This window comes from Hoplias malabaricus, chromosome 5 (genome assembly GCF_029633855.1).
Source record: "Hoplias malabaricus isolate fHopMal1 chromosome 5, fHopMal1.hap1, whole genome shotgun sequence".
Lineage (NCBI taxonomy): Eukaryota > Metazoa > Chordata > Actinopteri > Characiformes > Erythrinidae > Hoplias > Hoplias malabaricus.
This window is the reverse complement of record NC_089804.1, coordinates 8,959,862-8,982,812: the sequence shown is the minus strand read 5'-3', so window position 1 is coordinate 8,982,812 and position 22,951 is coordinate 8,959,862. Positions and strand designations below refer to the sequence as shown.

General features: G+C 38.2%; 1 protein-coding gene across 7 annotated transcripts in view; it reads right to left on the bottom strand.

Annotated features, from left to right (window-relative positions):
* si:dkey-178k16.1 (band 4.1-like protein 1) overlaps window positions 1–22,951 on the bottom strand; it is a 60,004-nt gene that overhangs the window by 19,579 nt on the left and 17,474 nt on the right. For all 7 annotated transcript variants that reach the window (XR_010802554.1, XM_066670085.1, XM_066670091.1 and 4 more), the window contains exons 2-7: window positions 16,304–16,389; window positions 14,248–14,412; window positions 8,749–8,853; window positions 5,349–5,391; window positions 3,865–3,940; window positions 3,134–3,352 (exon numbers count right to left, since the gene is read on the bottom strand). Coding sequence is in view for 6 of the 7 variants with exons in the window: in XM_066670085.1 (XP_066526182.1) it covers window positions 3,134–3,352; window positions 3,865–3,940; window positions 5,349–5,391; window positions 8,749–8,853; window positions 14,248–14,412; window positions 16,304–16,372 (677 nt within the window). In the remaining variant the exon portion in view is untranslated. The remainder of the gene's footprint in view (window positions 1–3,133; window positions 3,353–3,864; window positions 3,941–5,348; window positions 5,392–8,748; window positions 8,854–14,247; window positions 14,413–16,303; window positions 16,390–22,951) is intronic.

Genomic DNA, 22,951 nt, shown 5'->3' with positions numbered 1-22,951 from the left:
TTTCTCTGAAAACTGAGGGTCAGCAGGGTGACGCAGCAGGTAGTGTCGCAGTCACATAGCTCCAGGGACCTGGAGGTTGTGCATTCAAGTCCCGCTCCGGGTGACTGTCTGTGAGGAGTTTGATGTGTTCTCCTCGTGTCCGCATGGGTTTCCTCCGGGTGCTCCGGTTTCCTCGCATGGTCCAAAAACACACGTTGGTAGGTGGATTGGCGACTCAGAAGTGTTTGTAGGTGTGAGTGTGTGTTGCTCTGAACTGAATTAGCGGTTACAGATAATGAAAAAATGAATGAAAACTGAGTATCACCTCAGTGGCTGAGGTATCACCATGGATTAAAACTGCTACCCACCCACTGGTGCGCATATTAAAAGAGAAGAAGGGGAAGACACAAATACTTTTCTAAACATTTCTGGTGTTATGCCCTCCAGTTTTTCTTAAGGGCATGCTGAAGTACAGCTCAAATCTCCTCTGCCAAACCTTGTTGTCAAGTGTTATGAGCTTTTTCAATGTAAACATCATAATTGGTCAAGCACAAAATTATGCAATTCTCAAAAAACATCTGAAACATAGCTGCTCTCTTGGGCACATTGATTATCTGTATTAATATATGCAAGCTAGAATGGTATATAGCCCCTAGTCTTAGCCACAGACGCTCCATCCACAAATTGACAGAGAATATGATACTTTCAAACCTGGCCTCACTTTCAGGATTCTGCCACTTGCAGGCTGATTGATACTCAAGTACTTCCGCTTATATGTACTTCTGTGTACTGACTCTGGTATTGGTCCAAGGTGAATCGCCTCTTTCAGCACGTTATGCCAAAATACCAGACTTGTGATTGGTCCTTTGTGATTGTCAGTAAAATTTCTTTTCCTGTAGTAGTATGCCGTTTTTGGCCATGTTAAGTGGCGAAAGGAACCAGAGTCTCCCTAGAGTGTCTGGCAAATCAGGACTATATAGCCAGAAGGAATTAGGCCATGAAGCAGTGGAATTATGTTCAATTAAGTGATAAAACAACCATAACATTTAGGATGAGCAGAACTGGTGTTTGTCATCTAGACCTAATCCAGTATCAGTACCTGATTTCACTAATGTACTCCTGGCTGAATGACATCAAATCACAGCAATTTTCCAGAATCTAGTCTTCCCAGAAGAATAGAGGTTTTTACTGCAACAAAACAGGACAACCACTTATTAATCCCTTGATTTTAGGAATGATTGAGCAGGTGTCCACATATGTATTTGGCCATATAGTGTATTTCTGTATTAATGAATCTACTACATTCCTTTATTTTAAAGCTCCCTTACTTTACTTTATCTTCTCACTGTTCTGTTATTATGGGTAGTGCCTGACCACAGGCATTTCAACATATAAATGTCCCTGACAGCCATATAATAAGTAATAGACTGGTACATATTTTATGATTCTCTAGAGTGTAGTATCCTTTATGCAACAAAATACTTGCACCATACTACAGGACCGCAATAGGGACTTGAAAGCCAGCATTATATGCTGCATCAATCAGACTGTTCTCACAATTTGCTTAGCCCTCAAGTGTTGAGAGACCCTGTTCAGTTCATCAGTAGATGTATTTTGGTCAAATGATTCTAAAAGAGTTTACCCATTAAGGTGAAGTTCACAGTTGTAATCAAAAACACTTTTTATAAAATTCTTCATTATTTCCTAGCTCTCCCATCTGCCTGCATGCTCAAAACAGGTCTAATATGTTAAAGGTCTAATAAGCCCCAGTGTCTGTATTTAATATTACTGTTTAATCAGGTTATTCATGAAGTATATTAAATAAATGAACTTAGCAAATCCTCCCATAACCGAAAAGGAAAGCTAAGGAACAGTGAGTGAAGTAGCATGATTTATTTTATATATGCATATGCTAGTAGGGGTCACACCCATGAAAGCTGAAATTGGGAAGGGAACTCAGATATAACTTTGGGGCAGGTCTTTGGGGTGGCTTCGGAATGTGTGTAAAACCGAACCACCAAAAAATTACAGGCATGCTTTGGGTGCTGCAGGATGGTCATAGACAAGAGTACAACGGTTTGAGAGACCCATTGGTCAAAGGTATGATTGGTATCCTGGATCCTGAGTAAGTGAGTGGAAAGTGGTTAATGAGTCCAAGAACATACTGCCTTTAATAGACTGGTGCATGACTGAGAGGAGCAGGGCGAATCAATGACAAGGATGCCACACAGCAAAGAGGTGGCGTCGGGCACACATAGAAAACCGGGCATGAGGCAGATCCATGGCAGCCTTTCAGAAAGTGCAAGCTGAAAAGTTGAAAATAGCCACAAGCGGGGGGCAGGGATGGTGTGGTGAAGAGGGGTGGGGTTAATGAAGATGATGAGGGGATGAAGAGGGGAGAGGGGTGGGATGATGAATAGAGATGGAGAAGAAAACAGGAAGAGGAAGAAGGGAGAAGAGAGGGGAGAGAGAACAGGAGGAGCAGAGTCGTGAAGGAAATGGAAAGGTGAAATAGACGTAAGGTTGGGCAGGGTGCACATGTGGGCAGGGATGAACAGTAGCTGTGTACTGATCTAACGGTGTGGGAAAGATCAAAATGAGCTTAAGAGCTTGGAGCAGCCGGAGCAGCAGGGTAAGTAGGCAAAATGAAGGCTGAATGCCACTTCAAACATGAGGCAGAGGGTCAGCAGACACAAGGCCAAAAGCAGAAGAGCATCCGATTCAAGGTCAATCATAGGAATAGCAAAAACTCAGTGAAGCGAGTTTGCCCAACACAGAAGTAACATTCGGGAAGCGTATAAAGTACATAGTAGATTATTCCACTGGCTTCCAACGGTCCAAATCTAGAAAGATCACAAGGACTATTCTGGAACTGGGCTTCTCAGCCTGTTCCATGTCAAGATCCAACAGTTAACCACAAGAATGCATAAAGGCACACAGGTTTTTTTTATATAAATAATATATCATTTATATTATTACAGAGTACTAATTGCTTTAGTATAGGCTGCCCAAGAAGTTTGCTTTGCATCCCCAATGTAATCCACAGTTAAGTGTCTGAAAAACCCTATTTTAAAAGTGTACCATTTCATCTAGACAGTAATGTATATATTAGCCTTTAGGGTCAGCTGGCTATGCTGACAAAGGCTTTGCTTGCCTGTATGTGCGGTGGAGCTCCATCACCCTCTCCTCAAGCTCACGTGTCTGGTTGGGGGCAAAATGGAATTCGCTGACGTAGTCGGGTCCATGTTCATCAGGATCGTAATCCCCCAGCTCGGCCTGCACTGCATAGGAGCCCAGCAGAGCGTGAGTGACGAATGAGCAGGGCAACCTCCCAGACAGCATGTCCTCTCTTAGCTGGAGACAGAGGTAATACCTACACAGACACACACACACACACACACACACACAACACCAACAACAAACTTGTTCATATGGCAACCAAAGTCCAGGCTCTTTCTGGAGTCTGTTACTCGAAATGCTGAGTTACAAAATGTTTGCTTTTGAGAGTGTGCCTAAGAACACAACATATGGTAGGGACACGGGGCATTATGAAAGATGGAACTGAAGCAAAATCCACAAGCTCAGGATTACTCAGCTGCAGAGGCAAATGCTTGGGGTTGGTACAGCCTTTTCAGAACAGACAATGGGAAGCAAAGTATTTTCAATATGCTTTAAAATTTACCCAGTCATGTTTCATAGAAAATATCAATGGCAGCAAATGGACCCTGCTTTGGTTAAAAACAGGTATGAGTTTCCAAACTGGGTGTAAAGATGCTGAGTGGATGCCCTTTTTCAATCTTGTGCATAAGTGGCAGAAGAGAGATGAAAGAACTGCTTTGGTAAACTGGGAGTGGGAGGTTTTTAGCCAAGGTCCACTGCACTCACCGAGTGATGTCTTCTATCAGCTGAGATGGATCAGGTGGATAGAATTTGACAGCGAAAGAACACTGCCAGGAGCCCACTGCAACAACAATGGGTTAGGAAATGGACCATGAATATACACTTATACTTTAATCATTGATGCACAAATGTTTAGAATGTACAAATGCTTGATATGCAATATAGTATTATATTTACATTATATTTCCACATTTACCATTGCAACATGCCATGCATAAAAAAAAAACACAACAATAAATGAGTTAACTACTGTCCTGGGTTTTTGAGAAATTGGTGTCTGCAACATGTTCAAAAACATTGGAAAAGAAGCATGTTTACCAAGGGGGCACATTACTTTCCTTTTAATTTAACTTTTTTATTGTTTGGGAATTTAATATGTGTGGACGTATTGCCCATTCTTGCTGTATATAAGACTTGAGCTGTACACAGCCTGTGGTCATGGCTGTCTGATTCTTCTCCTCATGATGCACCACACATTAATGATGTAGGTAGGCCAGTCAAGCACACACTCTATGTCTATGAAGTTACAATGTTTTAACTTGTGCAAGAGGGCTAGTATTTTCTTGCTGAAATTATCATGGGCTTCCCAGAAATAGATGGCAGCTTATGTCTTTTTAAATCCAAAACATGCCTGACCTAAAACTCTGGTAAGTGACAACAGGTTTTTGAGGTACTCCCAAGGCCATCTGGCTATATTCATCAGAGTAGAATGACAGTTTCTTATGCAGTGCCATTCAAGGCCTAGAAGTTAATTTTAATATAACAATGGTGTCACTCCATACCCTATATTGACAGGTATTTCTCCAGATTTCCTAAACATTTCCAGCAACAAAATACTTTTTGCTTAATGAAGAATGACTCCTCCCTGATTCATCATTGTTGCTGATGTGCAATTTAGACAATTTGCACATAGTGCTTTATTTGAAACAATATTGACAATAAAACACAATATAAAAACATTTAGTTCAGTACAGTATTGTAACATATATGTTGGGCTCCACTGTACAGTGGCTACCTACAGACTAAAGTTCTCATTGTTAAATGTTAACAAATCCTCACAGAAATGTTCCAATATTTAATGTAAAACTTTATTAAAACCTATAATTTCAGAAGACAAAGAAGAAGAAAAGAAGCATTGTTTTTACTTCATGCTTTGTCATAGTGGCTTTTTTACTTTTCGTTTTATTCTGATGCCTTTTATCACTCAATAAAGTGCCACTACTTCTGTTTTTTTATATTCGTTTTTTTATATGTAACTTTTTGCAAAGGCTCATGTTTAAGCAAGTAGTGCTACTATTTGAGTGGAAATGGCTTGTATATGTTTTTTTTGTTGGAGGGGCTTCTAATGAGTGGGTGCACACTGTGCCTCTGTCAACAATGGGTGCATTAATTGCATATATATAGCATGTTGTGCCAATCTAATGTGTATTTAGAGAACTGATAGTAAGTATTAAGCTTGTTACACTTACCCCTGATTTGCTTTTTTATTTCTTTGGAAGGGTCCAGCCAGTTCTGAAAAAAAAAAAGAAAGCAACATTCCCATGAGGTTGAAGCTCGTTCAAGCACTACAGAAGAGCAGACTGAGAAGCACTGCTGAACTATTTCATCAGTATTCACAATGTGCCTCTGCTTTGGCCGAAGCAATAATCCTATAGACATTCCACTAAATGGTCAGTGCATTATTAATATTCAGCAGGAGCTTAAGCATCAGGGAATAGATAAATGTCATCTCAGGCCCACCATTCTGGCTTAAGGTCACCCAAATCTGTCTGAGTTTTCAAGGTGTTTGCCTAACATCCAAACTGATCCATCCAAATACACACAAACACACTTACCCTAATTTAAAAAAGCAGCACTGTTTCATCTGTACAGACTGTACACCCTTAATATCCAATATTCTAACTTAAAATCATCAATAAATGTTAAATGCACTATGTAAACATTGTTCAAGTATTAAACTATTCTGTACTCTCTGGTTCATATATGAAAATTAAGCTTGCAAATTGGTTAATTATGGTTGTGATGTCACAAGACAACAGAGAGGAATTTTGTTCAGTACATTTCAACCTAAGCCACTTTTTAAATCGTAGCCAAACAATGCAAAGATCATTCTAAGATACACAGATCAACCATAACATTATGACCACTATCTAGTTTCTACACTCACTCTCCATTCCCTCAGCTGCAAAGTTCACAGGAGCACTTTGTAGTTCTACAGTTACAGACTGGAATCCATCTGTTGCTCTGCATACATTTGGCCCCTTCCACCCTGTGCTTCAATGGTCAGGATGTCCACAGGAACCCTGCAGTGTCCACCAGCCGTCCTGTGTCCACTGATGAAGGACCAGAAGATGAACACAAACTGTGCAGCAACAGATACTATCTGACTTTACATCTACAAGGAGGACCAATGAGGTTGGTGTGTCTAAAAGAGTGGATAGTGAGTGGACACAGCATATATATAACTCTAGTAGAACTGCCATGTCTGATCCACCCATATCAGCACAACACAAACTAACACATCACCACCATGTCAGTGTCACTGCAGTCTTAGCCACAGATGCTCTGCCCATAAGTTGAGGGAGAATCTGATACTCTCAGTGTACTAACCTGGCCTCACTGTCAGGATCCTGCCAGCTGCATTCTGACTGGCTCGCTGTACATCTGCACAAACGCACTTGGTCATGTATCATTTTGTATTGGCTCTTTCTGGTCTTTCGTGTCAGTCAAATTTATTTTCCTGCAGTAGTAGCTGTTTCATGGCCATGTTAAGTGGCGAAAAGCACCAGACTCTCCCTAGAGAGTCTGGCAATGTGAGATTAATGTCACTGCAAAGCTGAGAGTGACACCCCCACCCAAATCATACCTGCGCTGTGGTTGTCCTGTGTGGGTCCTGACTACTGGAGAATAGGGTGAAAGTGGGAAAATAAGTATACAGAGCAACAAACGGACTATAGTTTGTAATTAAAAGTGCTCCTGTATAGTCAATGAGAACCAAGAGAGGGGACAGTGAGTGTAGTAACAAGGTTTGTAATGTTATTTTGAACTGTGTAAATATCACACAAAAAAAATATAAGAAAAACAGGGAAAAGGAATCTATAAAAACAAAGAGACACTAGACAAGCCTAGTTTAGCTGGACCACCATTAGGCATATAGCCATTGTCACAAAGGTTTTTCTGGCATTTCAAAAACAGGAAAGACCAAAATACATACCCTTGTCATTGGAAGGTTTGGGGAAGCTTTGGTGCTTCATATCAATGTCTTTGTTTACAATAATAACAAATAATAACAAACTCTAAAAATAGTTTATCCTCTCAGTTGCTGACAGTGTGTGTATGATCATGGAAAGCCTGTTATTTTCTGTTCATAAAAAGCTACAAAACTGAAGCATTATGTTAAGATGATATAAAAGCAACTCGTTTACCAGAAAGCAACAAGGTAACATTTAAGTTTTTGAACATTTCTAAAACCAAGCCCCTTAACATTTTATCAAACAAGTGATCTACAGACCCATTCTAAAATTTTTGAATATCATGGAAAAGTTGATTAATTTCCATAATTCCATTAAAAAAGTTAAACTTTCATAGATTATAGATTCAGGGATAACAATTTAAAAGATTTCAAGTATTTATTTGTTTATTTTCACATAATTTGGGCTTCCAGCTCATAAAACCCACAAAAACAGGATTCTAATTTTTTGAAATCCTGTTTTCGTGGGTTTTATGAGCTGGAAGCAAAAATTATGTGAGGCTCCGGTAAAACACTGGACCTACAGCACTGAAGAGGTGCGAGTGTGTCCCAATTCAGCTTTGAACTCTCTGACCCCTTGAACACACATTTTTTAGGTCCCAAAAAGAGTATCTGTCCAGGGAAAAGAGGACCTCTGGTCGCCGCTGAACGGTTCCAAATTTAGTTCACCAACTGGAATGTGAAATATGGCTAAACTAACAACAGACGTTGTAGTGGTAAAAATATGGTAATAAGAATGTCTGGAGAAGCTAGATCTCTTATGGTCTCGTCACGAACTGTTTGTTGTTGAAAGTGTGGCCAAGCAAAAATGCTTTTCTCCGTTAGAAGTAACCTGCTGCATTTTTACTCTCAAAAGAAGAAACACCTTTCCTTCCTTATCTTTCTGGTAGTCAGTACTTTGCTCACTTCTCCTCTCTCTCACTCTCTCTCTGTGTTTTCACACAGACTTTTAACTGTAGCAAAGTGTAAAGAAACCTCTGTTGGGCAAAATGGTAAAGTCTGCCCCTTAAGGGAGAGCCATCATTAGTGTTTAACTGGAGCAGGGGTTCTCCTGGAACACAGCATAATAGACCACCATCAGTTCAACTCTCACTGTGGAGCCCTGGATCTACACAGGGCCACTCAGGGCTCTCTGCAAGATCTGCTATATCCAACAGTGGTAATCTATGTACATGACACAACCAGCAGAGCTCCAGTTATTTATAGAGTGCAGGCAGTATATGAAGGAGGGAATCTTAGGGGAAAGATTTGGTGGTAGTTGGTATGCATGCAAAAAATTTTGAAATAGTGAAATAATTAATTAATTAATTAATTTAACAATACTTCAATTATATTTTATTCAATAAACATAACAGTAATTTGAAACTTTCTAATTGGGAGCTTAATAGAGGTAGTTTTGAACATGTTTGTGAAATAATTTCTTTGATTTTATAGTTATACTGTGCTTTTGTTACAACTGCTGGTAATTGTGACTCATATGGATTTACTATAAATAAAGCAATGAATTCAAACAGATATAATTGAAAAACTGATGTGAAATGCAACACCAAAAAATACACAAAAGTACTTAAAATTCATGAGAAAATTGTTAGTAAAACTGATGATACTTTTAAATGTACCTTTTGGCTGTCTGAGTCACAGAAGGTCAGACCAAAGTAGTCTTTCTCCAACAGGTTCAGGTGCTCACATACCATGTCCAGCAAAAACTGTCCTTTACAGGATTTCTGTGTCAGCACACACACACACACACACACACACAGAGAGAGAGAGAGAAAAATAGAGAGGTTGAGAGGTCCTGACAGCATAAGAGATGAGCCTCCCCCTTTAACACACTCCTAATTAAGTGCTACTCTGTTTTCCTCCTTTGGAAACATGTCATTTAACAGCTAATTTGCAATGTGAGAGTGAATGGTCAGGAATAGACACATACTATGTGTGAAAATAGTACAGCATTTCCATGCCCTATCGTACAGTCAAATTTCTTTTTAAAAGGCGAAGCTGTGAATTTGATATTCAAAATAACAAGTAAATATCCTCTGCAGAGACCACAATTCAATTGGTTACAATTTCAAATTCACTTGGGGTGGGGTGTGAGGGGATAATTTATATTTTTTTCCATGGTACATGGGCAGCACGGTGGCGCAGCAGGTAGTGTCACAGTCACACAGCTCCAGGGGCCTGGAGGTTGTGGGTTTGATTCCCGCTCCGGGTGACTGTCTGTGAGGAGTTTGGTGTGTTCTCCCCGTGTCCGCGTGGGTTTCCTCCGGGTGCTCTGGTTTCCTCCCACAGTCCAAAAACACAGGTGGATTGGCGACTCAAAAAGTGTCCATAGGTGTGAGTGAGTGTGTGTGTCGCCCTGTGAAGGACTGGCGCCCCCTCCAGGGTCTGCTCCCGCCTGGCACCCAGTGATTCCAGGTAGGCTCTGGACCCACCGCGACCCTGAACTAGATAAGCGGTTTCAGACAATGAATGAATAATTGTTTGTTTTTGTATTACATGATGTTAAACTCAACAAAAATATATTTGCACAGGAATGTAAAGACAAATATGATATATAGAAGCAAAAGCAGTAAGCTTAAATAGAGGCATGCATCATGAATAAAACTGCACTTTGAGGTTTTGCATATTATACTTGTATATTGTGTGGTGGGGGCCCAGCATGCAGACCACCTCAAGGCCACACCCGGCTATTCTGAACAAAAGAGTGGCAGAGGCAAGGTGATTAAGACGCTGGTTTTGGCAGTACCCGTCTACAAAAACGAGGAGCATTCGCCTCCCAGGGAGTCTAGTTCCCGCGGCGACAGGGAGACAGAGCAGCTGTTTCCATGGCAACAGAAGTGGTAAAGGCTTTTTTTCCCCCTTTTTTGTGTGTATGAGTCTCCTCCCAATCTCTAATAGCTGTGGCAGAAGGCTTCCGGATTTTTTTTTCTTTTTTGTTATAATAAAGTAAAAGAGGGAATTTGGGTGGGTGGGAGAGGGTGTTCAGCAGTGACCACAGCAGACAGAATCTTAAAAAAATAAAAAAGAAAGACAGAAAGAGCTCTTACAAATGTGACAGATATGCATGAGCTAGCAAGGGAGGCCCTCAATTACCCATGCATATTAGAGTGGGATTTTGAGGAAGTTTAATATTTCTCACCAAAATAATGAAATGGAGGCAGTGGATTCTGATGGCTCCCCAAGCACTGAAACCCATCCAAAACCACCCTCATTGCAGTCTCTACACTAGAGACTCTGCCACACTTGTTGCCAAGGGTGATTCATGGAAGGGAATTCAACAGCTAATCAGTAAGCAAGTGAAATAGGCCATCTTCTTAAAAAGAGTAGAGCATAAATATGCATGTGACAATATGAGAATTACACACTAGTGCCAAATGATCAGTGTTCTCCGTGTCTATATCTGCCAGCAGTAATGTCAATGCTAAATTTAAAATAAATACATGCAGTTATACTAAAAATAAATATTTCAGAGCCTAGTCTGTCCACTTATCCAAATCAAATGCTAATTATGGAATCATAACTAAACACCAGTTATATCTTCTTAACTGAAAGCAAAGTTAGTAAGTGGACAGAGTCAGCTATCCATGCTTTGCTCACAAATCTGCTTTTGAATTAAAGGTTTTTGTTGAGGTTGGGCAAGCTTTACAATATTGCTTTCAATAAAACAGATTTAGGATACTATTCTACTGAGCTGGACTGTGGTGTTGTAGCTAATTGTTTGCTACAAAACCCTTCAGAAATACAAACAAGTATTTAAATCCTGTAAAATGCTGTTTGGGTCAACCCTAAAGGACATGGTCCATTTGTGTATATAGATATAAAGGGTGTGTAAGGATTTATAGAAGCATAAAAATATTAATTCTGCCAGAAACCCCTGTAGTTCATTATTGATGGTGTGTGAGCTCAGGAATCAATCTAGAATGAGGAGTCAATTACCAGTGGGGGATCTTTTTCCACAGGCACTTAATTTATCGCTTCAAATACTGTATCTCATTCAGTGCATTTTGATCAAGGTTATCAGAATGTGAATGAGCTGCTGCTTCAATGCTCCTGTCAGTTTGTTCACCAGAGGTGCGGCCACACTTCGTGCACATCGACACAAGCCCAAACAAACAGCCCCTAATTCTCTGTTACCTTTTTAAACAGGATTTGCACACTATTCCAATTTAGAAGTTGATAATAGGTTTTGGTGATTGTGATGTGTTATGTGACAGCACAGTCATGGTCCAAACCTCATATCTCTGTTATATGAGAAAGAAAACTTTATTAACTTTAAATGTAGGTTAACAGGGCCTTATGATTGATCAATCCCTGGTGATCCCACAGCCATCTGTCCATGTGAGTCCAAGAGGGCATAATTGGCCTCACTATCTCTTGCCCAAAACTTCTCTCCCCCATCACTTAGCACAATTCCAACTAATGTGGGTTTCTGATAGCTTATAAAAACAAAATTAGTGTTCTCATTTTGAGATATTTATTAGTATTGCTATATTTGGCCTTATCTTTCTAAAGGAGGCAAAACTAGCCTTCATTCTCTCAGCTTGATTTATTTCTTAGAGACAGAAACCAGTTAGCTAGCAGGTTTATCTGGCATAGACAACTGGGTTAAAAAAATAAAGTTAGGTAGTACGAAAAGATTTTATTCCAAGTACATTACCCTCCGTAAACTTTCCATAACAAAGTGTTAAATCGTGTAAAAAAGAATTACATATAAATAAGAAGCTGATTATATAAACAAACATTTGTACAACGGTCACTGCCGTACCTTTTGCAGTCACTGTGGTGGTACTCTCTGTATCTTTAGTTAGAGATCATAATTCGACCTTTTATTACATCTGTAGATTTGAAAATGGTGTAGATTTCATACGCCCCATTTCATCCCCCAAGACATATATTAGGTTCTTTTATTTTACACAGCTCCATAAAGACAAATTACAACTATTCACCTCACTGTCTGAAGAAGACAACCTTCAGATCTTTAGGGCACAAAAGTGCACTTTAAAACCACTTTTGTACCTTTAAAGGTACATTTAAAATGTGTGTGCCTTTAGTGACCAATAATATGCCTCTACCGTATGTGTAATCTGTGTGATGATTTCCCAACTTCTGCCTCATTTCAGCAGTGTGTGTGAAAGCTATGATTACAGATGACCTCTGACCATTTGACCAGACAGTAAGTCACTCTCAATGGGCGGGTCATCAGCAGTGAGGGTTAATGGGAAGGCCAGAGTATAGGTCTCTGAAGAAGGTTCCATATACGTGCTGCATCTCTATAGGCCATGATAATCAATCAGCTAAGGGAACCCTGAGGGCAGGCAGGCTGCCATGGCTATGATCTATGACGAATATGTGGAGCTCCCTAGAAATGGAGTAGTGTATGAGAGCTCTCCACCTATCAATGTGTGCCACCCCTCCCCCAGAACAATCCCCTACAGCTACTGCACAGAGCATGACACATGCAGTCATCTGTCATCTCCACATCCCCTCTATAGGAGGAGAAGTGGAACAGCGTTGTACAGTACTGAAGAACATTGGTCAGAGGATCCATTTACACAAGAACATCTTTGACATTAATTCTGGCTGAGCTGTATATACGCTTTACATGTGCATAAAGCTTCATGCCAAAATGTGGCCACTCCTGAATCACATAAAATGCTAGACAGGGTATTGGAGAGAACTAAAAGCCTGAATTAGCACACAGTCTTGTTGTGTGATATACGTTTTTTAGCTTTGTATTTCTTTCAGAGTTTTGTAGTGTGTTAAACAGATTTAAGCATAGGCTGCTTTTAGGTGCTCTCAAAGGTGTGTGTATGTGGGAACTTTCTAAAGGGCCACTATGGTCAAATAAAAAAACAACAACTGAACAATCACTGCATTTGTTGTAAACAAATTCTCTGCTTTAGGAGTCTCAAGTGATATTTCAGATTTAAAGGCTATGAAAACCTATTCACAAAAAAAATATTCACCGCTCATTTTATCGAGTTTATACAGAAAGAACAAGGTAGTACTTCTTGCAATAACTTGCAATAGCTTATAACATTCAAACCATTGTTAAAATGGAGAGAATGGATTTCTCCAACACCAGTAATAATTCAACAAATGCAGAAGACAAGGTAAAGTAATGAGTTAGTAAGGTACAGATATCTTTGTGCTTTTCTCTGGCTTAAGGGGTAAAATAAATTCTATTGTGTGATGAATGAAAAGTATGACTTTGTTCATGCTAAGAGGTGCATTAATGCTAGCTTGTTTGTTTTTATTAACCTACTGTGGCTAAGGTAGCATTCGGGACTGGGTGTCACCTCAGGGATTTTCATTGGTTGTATGATGTATTCAAACTCCTTTCATTTGGGTTAGGCATGTAATTAAACAGAAGTATTTGGGAATAACAGATAAATGTAGAGTGTGAAAACAAACACAGTGCTTTGATTTAAATGGCAGAATGGTGTATTAAGCCCTTGACTGTTTGTGAAGTATTGAAAAATTACAAATGACAAAAAATGTCCAAAAATACTCCCCTGGATCTATGTTGTCTGGGATCTAGTGGCCAGACAGTACAGACAGCTGTAAATTCAATTAATGAGTTTTAAAGTTGATATACAATGACCATGTATGCAATGATATATTTAGTCTTTATGGGTTTAAGGCTCTTACATGTTTGTGATACAGTGTCTCCTAATGGACATTTACATACAGTAAATAGTTTGCACTCGTGCACTTCTGTCCTGTTTGAGTGGTTTTAAATAGAACCTTTGTCCTGGATAAATGTTGTTTTGTTTAACTGTACTGTGCATACGGTATATAGTTGAAATGACAATAAGATCCACTTGACCGGACTTGACTTGTGAACTGTAGAAATGAACACTTCTCCTTTACTTTTTTCCAATCAAAACAATAACAATAAAAAAAAAATTAAGAGATACTTCAAGGAGCTTAATTAACAGCTGTAAAGATTTTAATCGACTGACACATGCAATAAACAAAAGCATTTATTCAGGATGCCTGTAATGACAAGATTATATGCAGTAGCTGTATGACCACTAAGGATTAAGATTAAAGTCCTCAGAAATCCCCATGACACTTCCAGCACACACTTAACACATAAGCCACAGCTGTCTTACCTCCACTCCAGAGTCATATTCAGATCCATCCAACAGCATGACTTTAACAGGCACTGTCTTTGGTCTTTTGGAGGATTTCTGCGGGGATCTGGACACCCTGCTGGGCGTTTTCTCTGAAGAGTCGTCTGTGTCTCTGAGCTCATCTGACATCTTTGAGTCATGATCCTAGGAACAAAAGAAAGTATTTCAAGAATATATCGTTTCAAGAGTATATTGTAGCTGTTAACAAAACCTATCTCTACTAAAATGGTGAAATGCTAACCTCTCTCTCTCTCTCTCTCTCTCTCTCTCTCTCTCTCTCTCTCTCTCTCTCTCTCTATATATATATATATATATATATATATATATATATATATATATATATATACATATATATATATATATATATATATATATAGAGAGAGAGAGAGAGAGATACATATATAAAGGCAGCAAATTGATGTAAGATATCTACGTGTTGTGGTGATTTCTGTCATACGAGTTATCCATTCTCTCTCCTCTACTGCAGATCATATATTTGCTTCAATAGCAGTAACATTAGCTATCTAAGTTTTTCAAAAATCTCTACCATCTTTAAGAAACAGAGAGGAACTGCCTGGCCTTGAAAATATATGAGAATATGAGTAATGTGTTTACAACAGATGGTTGTAATGGTAAAAGTCATTTTTGTTTAGCGTTCTTTTTATGACTTCCTGTTTATGCAATGGGAAATATAGCCGTTCATTAAGTCATAATGAAGATAGAAACATGCCAACTGATTATACAGAGGTCCCAGATGTGTTGCTAAGATGTCATCCATGGGTGGCATTTAAATCATTTTGGTGGGCAAAGTCAAAAATATTCCAAGTCATTTATACGTGATGTAAACAAGGATAAAGTTAAATTATGTGAAGGAAAGTGTGCTTCAGATTTTTGTAGGGGGTTTTAAAGCCATTACCCTGTACAAATGAATTCACCTCTAAATTGTACATTTTATTTTGAGCATTGGGTAATGAACTAGAACAATTTACGTATAAAAAAAATCTAGGCCCAATAGATGAGTAAGATACACTAGAAACCACTTGCCTATGAATGGCAGAAATCTAGGCCTGGAAATGGCCAGAAATGTCCTTAAATGTCTGTTACTCTCATATAATATATTTAAAAATATGGGATTTTTGAAATGCTTTAATTTAATAACACTTTTATTCTTAAAAGCCTTTTGTGGCTATATAAACTTTATATTTTGTATGAAGATTTAAAAACAAACAAGCATCGACTTAATAAAATTAATATACATAACTTACATTGCCACTTTTCTTAAAATAAACATTAGTGACTATGAGAGTTCTGCTGCTTTCACATAAATAAAAAATCCACACAAATAACTCAATAACATGTGTTGTTACCATGGGACTCAAGTGACCCAGCTTCCCATTGGCTGAACAGGCTGTATCTGAATAGACTTTAGAGCTTCATTTCACACTCATGTTAAAGAGAATAAAACAATATAATGCTGTTTCCCACTGAATAATACAAAACACTTCCAAATCTGAGCTAAGACACTGTGCAAGAGTTCTGTTTCAATTTTAGTTTAAATTCTGTGTTTTTTGTTGGGTGGCCAGAAGAATTGTCTGGGCAGACACACCCCTGTAAAAGCCTACACCTTACCATCTGAAAATAAGGACTTATATTCTTCATATGATAATGACAAAATGTCTTATAATTCTGACATAATATTTCATTAAAAAGACTTACTATCTTATAAATAATGAGAAGGAATGAGAAGCGAAGTTATATGATCTCATCATGAGAAAAGCATAATTATGATGTACTGTGATAATTATGAAAAACATTGTCAATGTTACTGCTCACTATATGATTTTGTTTGTCAAATGGCAGACTACATTACCCAGCTAGACGATGAGTTAGTATCAAAAAGATACCTCAGTAACATCAAGAAACGCATAAGGTAATGCTACTTACAACCACGTTTCATGAAATTTTGCCAGAAAGATTCATCATATCACACTGTTCTAGATAGCACTACACTGCATTCTGGCATAAGTAGCCCTACCTGATTGGTTCTTTTGCTGTCTCCCTCCATGGCATTCTTCACATCAGAAGCAGACCCCTTCTCCGACATTCTGAGCACTCACAATCCTGGACAGTGACGAAAGAACTGGTAAGATGTGAAGGTTAATTCTCCTCTCTCTCTCTCCCTCTGTCTCTCTGTCTCTCTCTCTCTCTCTCTCTCTCTCTCTGTCTCTCTCTCTCTCTCTCTCTCTCATACACACCCACACTCACACACATACACACACACACACACAGTCACCACATTTCCAGTTTTCTCTGCTGGATCAATAAAATCCCCTTAAATGCAAGGCTGTCAACAGTATCCTAACTGGAAAGAAGAAAAGACCTTGGCAATACAGACAGTTTACAAAAAAAAATAAAAAAAATAAAAAATCAATTGCTTTAAAATTTACTGTGTACACATACAGAATGTGCACTCTAATATACACTGCGGTACACTATAAGATCAAACAAATGTCTGGGGACATTTCTTCTAAATAGCAACTTCAGATCCTTCAAGATGCACTCATTGTGGACGCAGATATTCAGTTGGGCACAGCCTGTAAAATCTCCAGGGAAAATCATACAGTTAAATGGAAAAGTCTGAAACAGCTGCATGTGAGCTTCATGAGTATAAGGGTATGTTTAAATTTAAATTTGACATTTTAAAAATATCTAATTTTCTAGTTAATTTTCTATAATCTACTATTTCTAGTTAATAATAAGCCTTAGAATTACTATTGTGCCTAAAATTCACAACATATCCACTTTGTTTAAGTAATTTTTGTATATTCCCTGAGGGTGTACATCCTTCATGCTAGAGCCGAAGTCATAATAATTTTGTTGCCTTTTTAAAGGTGCTAAAAGTTTAATTCATTTAATACTCATTTAGTATTTGCATCCCTTATCTAATATTAATGATACTAGTTTGCCTGCTGCAAAACATACCATCAATAACTATTCCCCTCACAATTATTTCTTAACAGCCTGAACAAAGATACTGAAGAAAATCACATCTGTTTACACTAACCATTATTATTTCCTCTGTTTTTGAAAAGGAAATTAATTTATTATGGGTGGCACAGTGGTGCAGCAGGTAGTGTCGCAGTCACACAGCTCCAGAGACCTAGAGGTTGTGGGTTCGATTCCCGCTCCGTGTGACTGTCTGTGAGGAGTTGGTGTGTTTTCCCCGTGTCAGCGTGGGTTTCCTCCGGGTGCTCCGGTTTCCTCCCACAGTCCAAAAACACACATTGGTAGGTGGATTGGTGACTCAAAAGTGTCTGTAGGTGTGAGTAAAGGTGTGTGTGTGTCTGTGTTGCCCTGTGAAGGACTGGCGCCCCCTCCAGGGTGTATTCCCGCCTTGCGCCCAATGATTCCAGGTAGGCTCTGGACCCACCGCGACCCTGAACTGGATAAGCAGTTACAGATAATGAATTTATTATGCCCCCTCCAGGGTGTGTTCCTGCCTTGCAGCTAATGATTCTGGGTAGGCTCCGGACCCACCGCGACCCTGAAGTGGATAAGCTCTTACAATGAATTAATGAATGAATACATTTATTATGACATAAACGTATATGGCAGTTAATTGATGACATGATGGTAAATGTGGATGGTGACAGGCTTATGCATCCCACAAAAACAGCAACAACTAAAGCAGCATTATTTATTTAATATTGTGCTAATATTGTGATAGGAATGTCAACATTTTTGAATTTTACTTTTTGACCTTCTCTCTAATTCTAATCCAAAGGGCACAACATTGTGCTCTCGTTGATATTAATGTTAGTCTACAAATTAAAACTTATCTACACAAGCAAGTAAGCTACTAATATCCACATGTAGAAATGGATAGCCCGGCTGCTTTAATTAAGGAGGCAGTCACTAAAGCCCTCATCCATCTAGTGAAGCACACAGCACAATGGAATGCTGTGGAGAGAGAATGGTTCACAGAATGCTAACCCATCGGCTTTCAGCATGAGCAGTGTTTTAAGGCATTCTCTCTCTCTCTCTCTCTCTCTCTCTCTCTCTCTCTCTCTCTCTCTCTCTCTCTCTCTCTCTATTAGAAATAATGCCATAAATTACATTAGCTCAAAGCCCTCTGGTGTGGCAGATGCCTGCATGAATGAGAGTGCAAGGAAAGAGCCTTCTGTTCTATAGAACAGGAGAGAAAATAAGAGTGAAATACAAAAACAAGCAGAAGGAGAGTGAAAGAACTTCTGCCTGTATTTTTCATTATGCCTACATATTACCCCACCCAGAAATAACAAGCATTTCTACAGACTCAGTAATGGACAAACTCTCTCTGGTGGGGAAATGTTAAAGCTTAGCCCTGCCAGCCTCCCCGTTTGTGTATCCCCACAGCATATGGACTCCAGTAAAGCAAATGTTGCAATCCCAATCAAGGGATGTCTGTTTGTGGTACAAAAACATGATGACCTGCTAATGGTTTAATGAATTTGCTGTAAACTGTGTAAGACGTGTAAGCAGTCTAAGATGTATGACTAAAATCAATACATAAAACTGTCATTTGAAAAAACAGGGAGGTATTTGAAACAAACACATGCATTCATTATGTCTGACAATTATTTTGAATAACAGAAGTCTTAACCCTATTTTCATGTGAGGTGACTGTAAATCACAGAGAATCACATGATCAGACTCTCCAGATTCTCACTGAATTCTGTGAAAATCCATAGGCATTTAGACTAGTTATTTCCTTAAGGCAGGAGGAAGAAAAAAATCTCAGTAGCCAGAGATCCTGTCCAAATATGAATTAAAGCCCAGTTTAGACCTGACATACTCATTCTTTTTTTTTGCTCATTGTATGTAAGTAACTAACTGCAAACTGTAGCTGCATTAAAGCACAGAATAAGAACTTTTGCTCATTTTGAACACAATTAACTTTTGACCAATTGACAGTTTTGTTTCAGGTCTGACAACTGTGATCAGATCATTACAACGATAATAATTGTGACTATGTCTTCCCTCATTTAAATGTAGCATTAACATAAATTTTGGTTTTGACAAAAAGCACAAAAATAAATGGACAAAATTAATGTGACCTTCAAGACACATGAAAATGCCATACATAAATGACGTTACAATTCACTTTTTTACATCTCACAATTATAATTAGTTCAGCAGAGGTGAGCGTAGTGCCTTACAACCATGACATGTCTGCTTTTGATTCAAACAACATATTTGTATTTACTCTTAAAAATGTGCAAAAAGGAAACTTAAGAAGAATTTTAATCAGTAACCAAACAATTAAAACTATTTTAGGAGTCAGATATATAATGCAAATTTAATAAAATTTGGTATTGTGTCAAGATCAATACCAGCAATTATTAAAATACATATTCCAGTTCCCCAAATATGCCTTTGAACCTTCTTCGTACCCTTCAAGCATACAAGAGGATTTTAGTCTGTAAACTTCTGGTGTTTAATGGAGTTATAGTCACAGTATGACACTGCTCTGTGTATGCTAATCATCCTCATTTCCATACCATTTACTGACATCATGTGGAGGGAAACAGGCGCAAACCCTGAGAGAAAAAAATGTGGATAAGTATAAACACCAGTGCAAATTACAGACTTATTCACGCTAAAATATCACTGCTTAGCATTCAGTAACTACCAACCAAAAGCTTAGCCATATGTCAGGTTGAAGACAAATGTCTCCTGCGCTTCATTAAATTCACCACCGATCCATACTGATTAACTCCACTTGCTGACTAGCCTCTTTTGCCCAAGGACTGGTTGTGTAGCTGTACAATGGAGGCTGGGAGCCGCTGGTATATAAATTACATTTTTATTTATCTCAGCTGTGCTGAGGACTTCCGTAATACACTCTACAAACCAAGTTAATGTTTTTTTTTCCTTTTTTTCCTGTTACATTACAGAACTGAAAATGAAGGATCTCAGAAGGATCTCTGAATTCTGTAAAGTGGAAAAACAAAAAAGACTTGAAAGAATAATACAAAATGATGAAAATGATCACTGCAGAAAACCAGCACCTGAAATGAAAGCACTCGGCATCTTGTTAATCTAAAAGAAGTCATGACTTCAAAGCACTGGGGTAATATCACATCTATTAGAAATGAGAAAGCAGAATACTGATGGAGCAATTTGTCCACCATCAATCACTGGGCAGATCCGTCTATTTATTGACTGGACACGCCAGCCATATTCAGTCAAACAAAAGAGACAATATTTGGAATTATATGTTAAAGCATACACTCTTAAAAACAGGGCAACATTTGGGTTCTTAAAAACTTTCTATAAAAAAATAATAATGAAAGCTTTAAAGAAAAAAAGCAGAATCTTCATCATTATTTTTGAAGTAAATCTGGTGTCAGAACTCTCTCACTAAATCTAAAATATACCAGGTGAAATAAGTTATAGTGTGACTAGCCTACTAAAATTAGTTGATATAACATAATAGTGTTTGTCTGTTAATATAAAAGAATAGTTGATTTTCCTGGTGTAAAGGCATATTTTCTGTTTGAAACAATAAGCAGCTTTAAATGATCAATTCTCTCTTCAGTGGTAACAGAGAATAATTCAACAAATATGGATTAATGGTGAGCAACACAGAACTATGGCCAGAGACTAAATGTTTGGGGGAGAGTTCTCTGCCCCTAATACCACAATCAGCAATGTTGGTTGTAAGAAATGGTAAGAAAAGTAATAAATACAAGGCTCCACTCTTTATCACCAAAAAAAAAAAGATATTAGCTGCAACATAATTGGAAATCTCACAAAATGCAACAAATGTGACAAAAAAGCACTATACTGCACATTCTCTACTGCATCTAAATCTTTAACCATTTCAAGCTCCCCCTAGTGCTCCTAACAACAGCAGGTGTGATTGTATTCTGTTACCTGTTCTTTACATAGTATAAAACTAACAGGTTATAAAAATATACCTTCCAGTTTGCAGCAATTACAAGCAATAAAAACAAGTACAGATAGAACCATAGATTATTGGCGCTATAGAATATATAGAATATATGGAAATATATGGAATAGAATATATATGGAATATTTAGAATATATATGGAATATTGGATTGATGCCAATATGGGATATATTCATGTGCACTACACTACATGGCTAAATGAATATGGATATTGGGCCGCCCAACATTATCTGATATTGAATATATAAATAGGTAGTAGTCATGTTTACTGCAGCAACCACATGTTGACACTGGATGTTTTCTGCAAGACTTTGATGGCATTAAGCCACAAAAGCATTAGTGAGATCCTGATGTTGGATGAATTACAACCCCCACTTCAATGCATCCCAAAGGTATTGGATGATGCTCCATCACTCCAGGCAAATCAATTTAACTACATTTTACACCTCTAGCCCATGCTTAGCACTGAATAGCTGCTCCAGAGAATAACATTTTATTTTAAGAGGTTATAATTTTAGAGGTTATACAGGGTGTGTAAATACAACTGTAGGTTTGTGTCCGTAATGGGTGGATCTTACATTAGCTGAATTCACTAACTATAAGAGACTTTTGACATATGGAATGTATCCACCAATGCCAATATATTTATACTGTGCAAGATCAGCATTACAGAAAATATAACGTTTATTTGAACAGGGTAATAATCCAGTAAAGAGAAACTAACATCACCTAAGCATAATTCTTATACAAAGTACAATGTGCAGAAATTCAATGTATCACCATCAACAGGAACGTTCAATTTACTTCCACGTTGTCCATTTTCACAGCTCTACTGATCACACAGGTGAACTTTTTGTAGTTCTACAACTACGGGCTGTAGTCCTGTATAATGTTGCTTTGAATACTGTTAGCCCCCCTTCACGTTGTTCTTCAATGTTTAAGACCCCCACAGTATTATTTAGGTGCTTGAAAACTCCAGTAGTTCAACAGTTTCTCATCCATGTTTATCAGTGCTATACACTTAAACTCTGAATCACTATTTCAGCCCTGAATATGATACCCCACCCAAGTAATTCTTTTCTTTGTTATTTATGATTATGCCCATATACCCATCCCTGTTCACAAGGCTTTTCTTTTCTGTTTTGAGATTAACTCTGCATCATGCAAAGAAAAAAAAACATAGGGTTATTTCATACTGACAGTGGTGCACAAATATTGCTATTGATTCAGATTACCTTTCCTTAACAATTGTGCCTCAATCATATATAAGTACTTTTAGGGTTTGCTTCAGTATAATAGTTTGCAGAAATGGTATTTCTCCTGGAAATGTGTTTTTTGTGCAGATTACAGCTTGTCATCCCCATCTGTATGAAAATTTAAGCAACACTTTTAAGCTGTGGTCTCAAACTGCAGAAATGATTCCACTGTAACTATAGGTAGTTATTTTCATAACATAACACTGTCATTGATGCGAAGCACTGAATATTGCATCATGTGGAGCATATTGTTAGACATGTGTGAGTGAGTGAGTGAGTGAGTGAGTGAGTGAGTGAGTGAGTGAGTGAGTAAGTTAAAAGCCAGTTTCATAAGGTGCATTGTACAGTGTGTGATTATTAATTCCAAGACATTAGTAATCCACCCTACAGCATAAACTTGGCCATAAGTGATTTTTACCTGTTCCCTTAAAGAAAGATCTCTGTGGAAAGCAAGTTTTTCAAAAGCAAACTT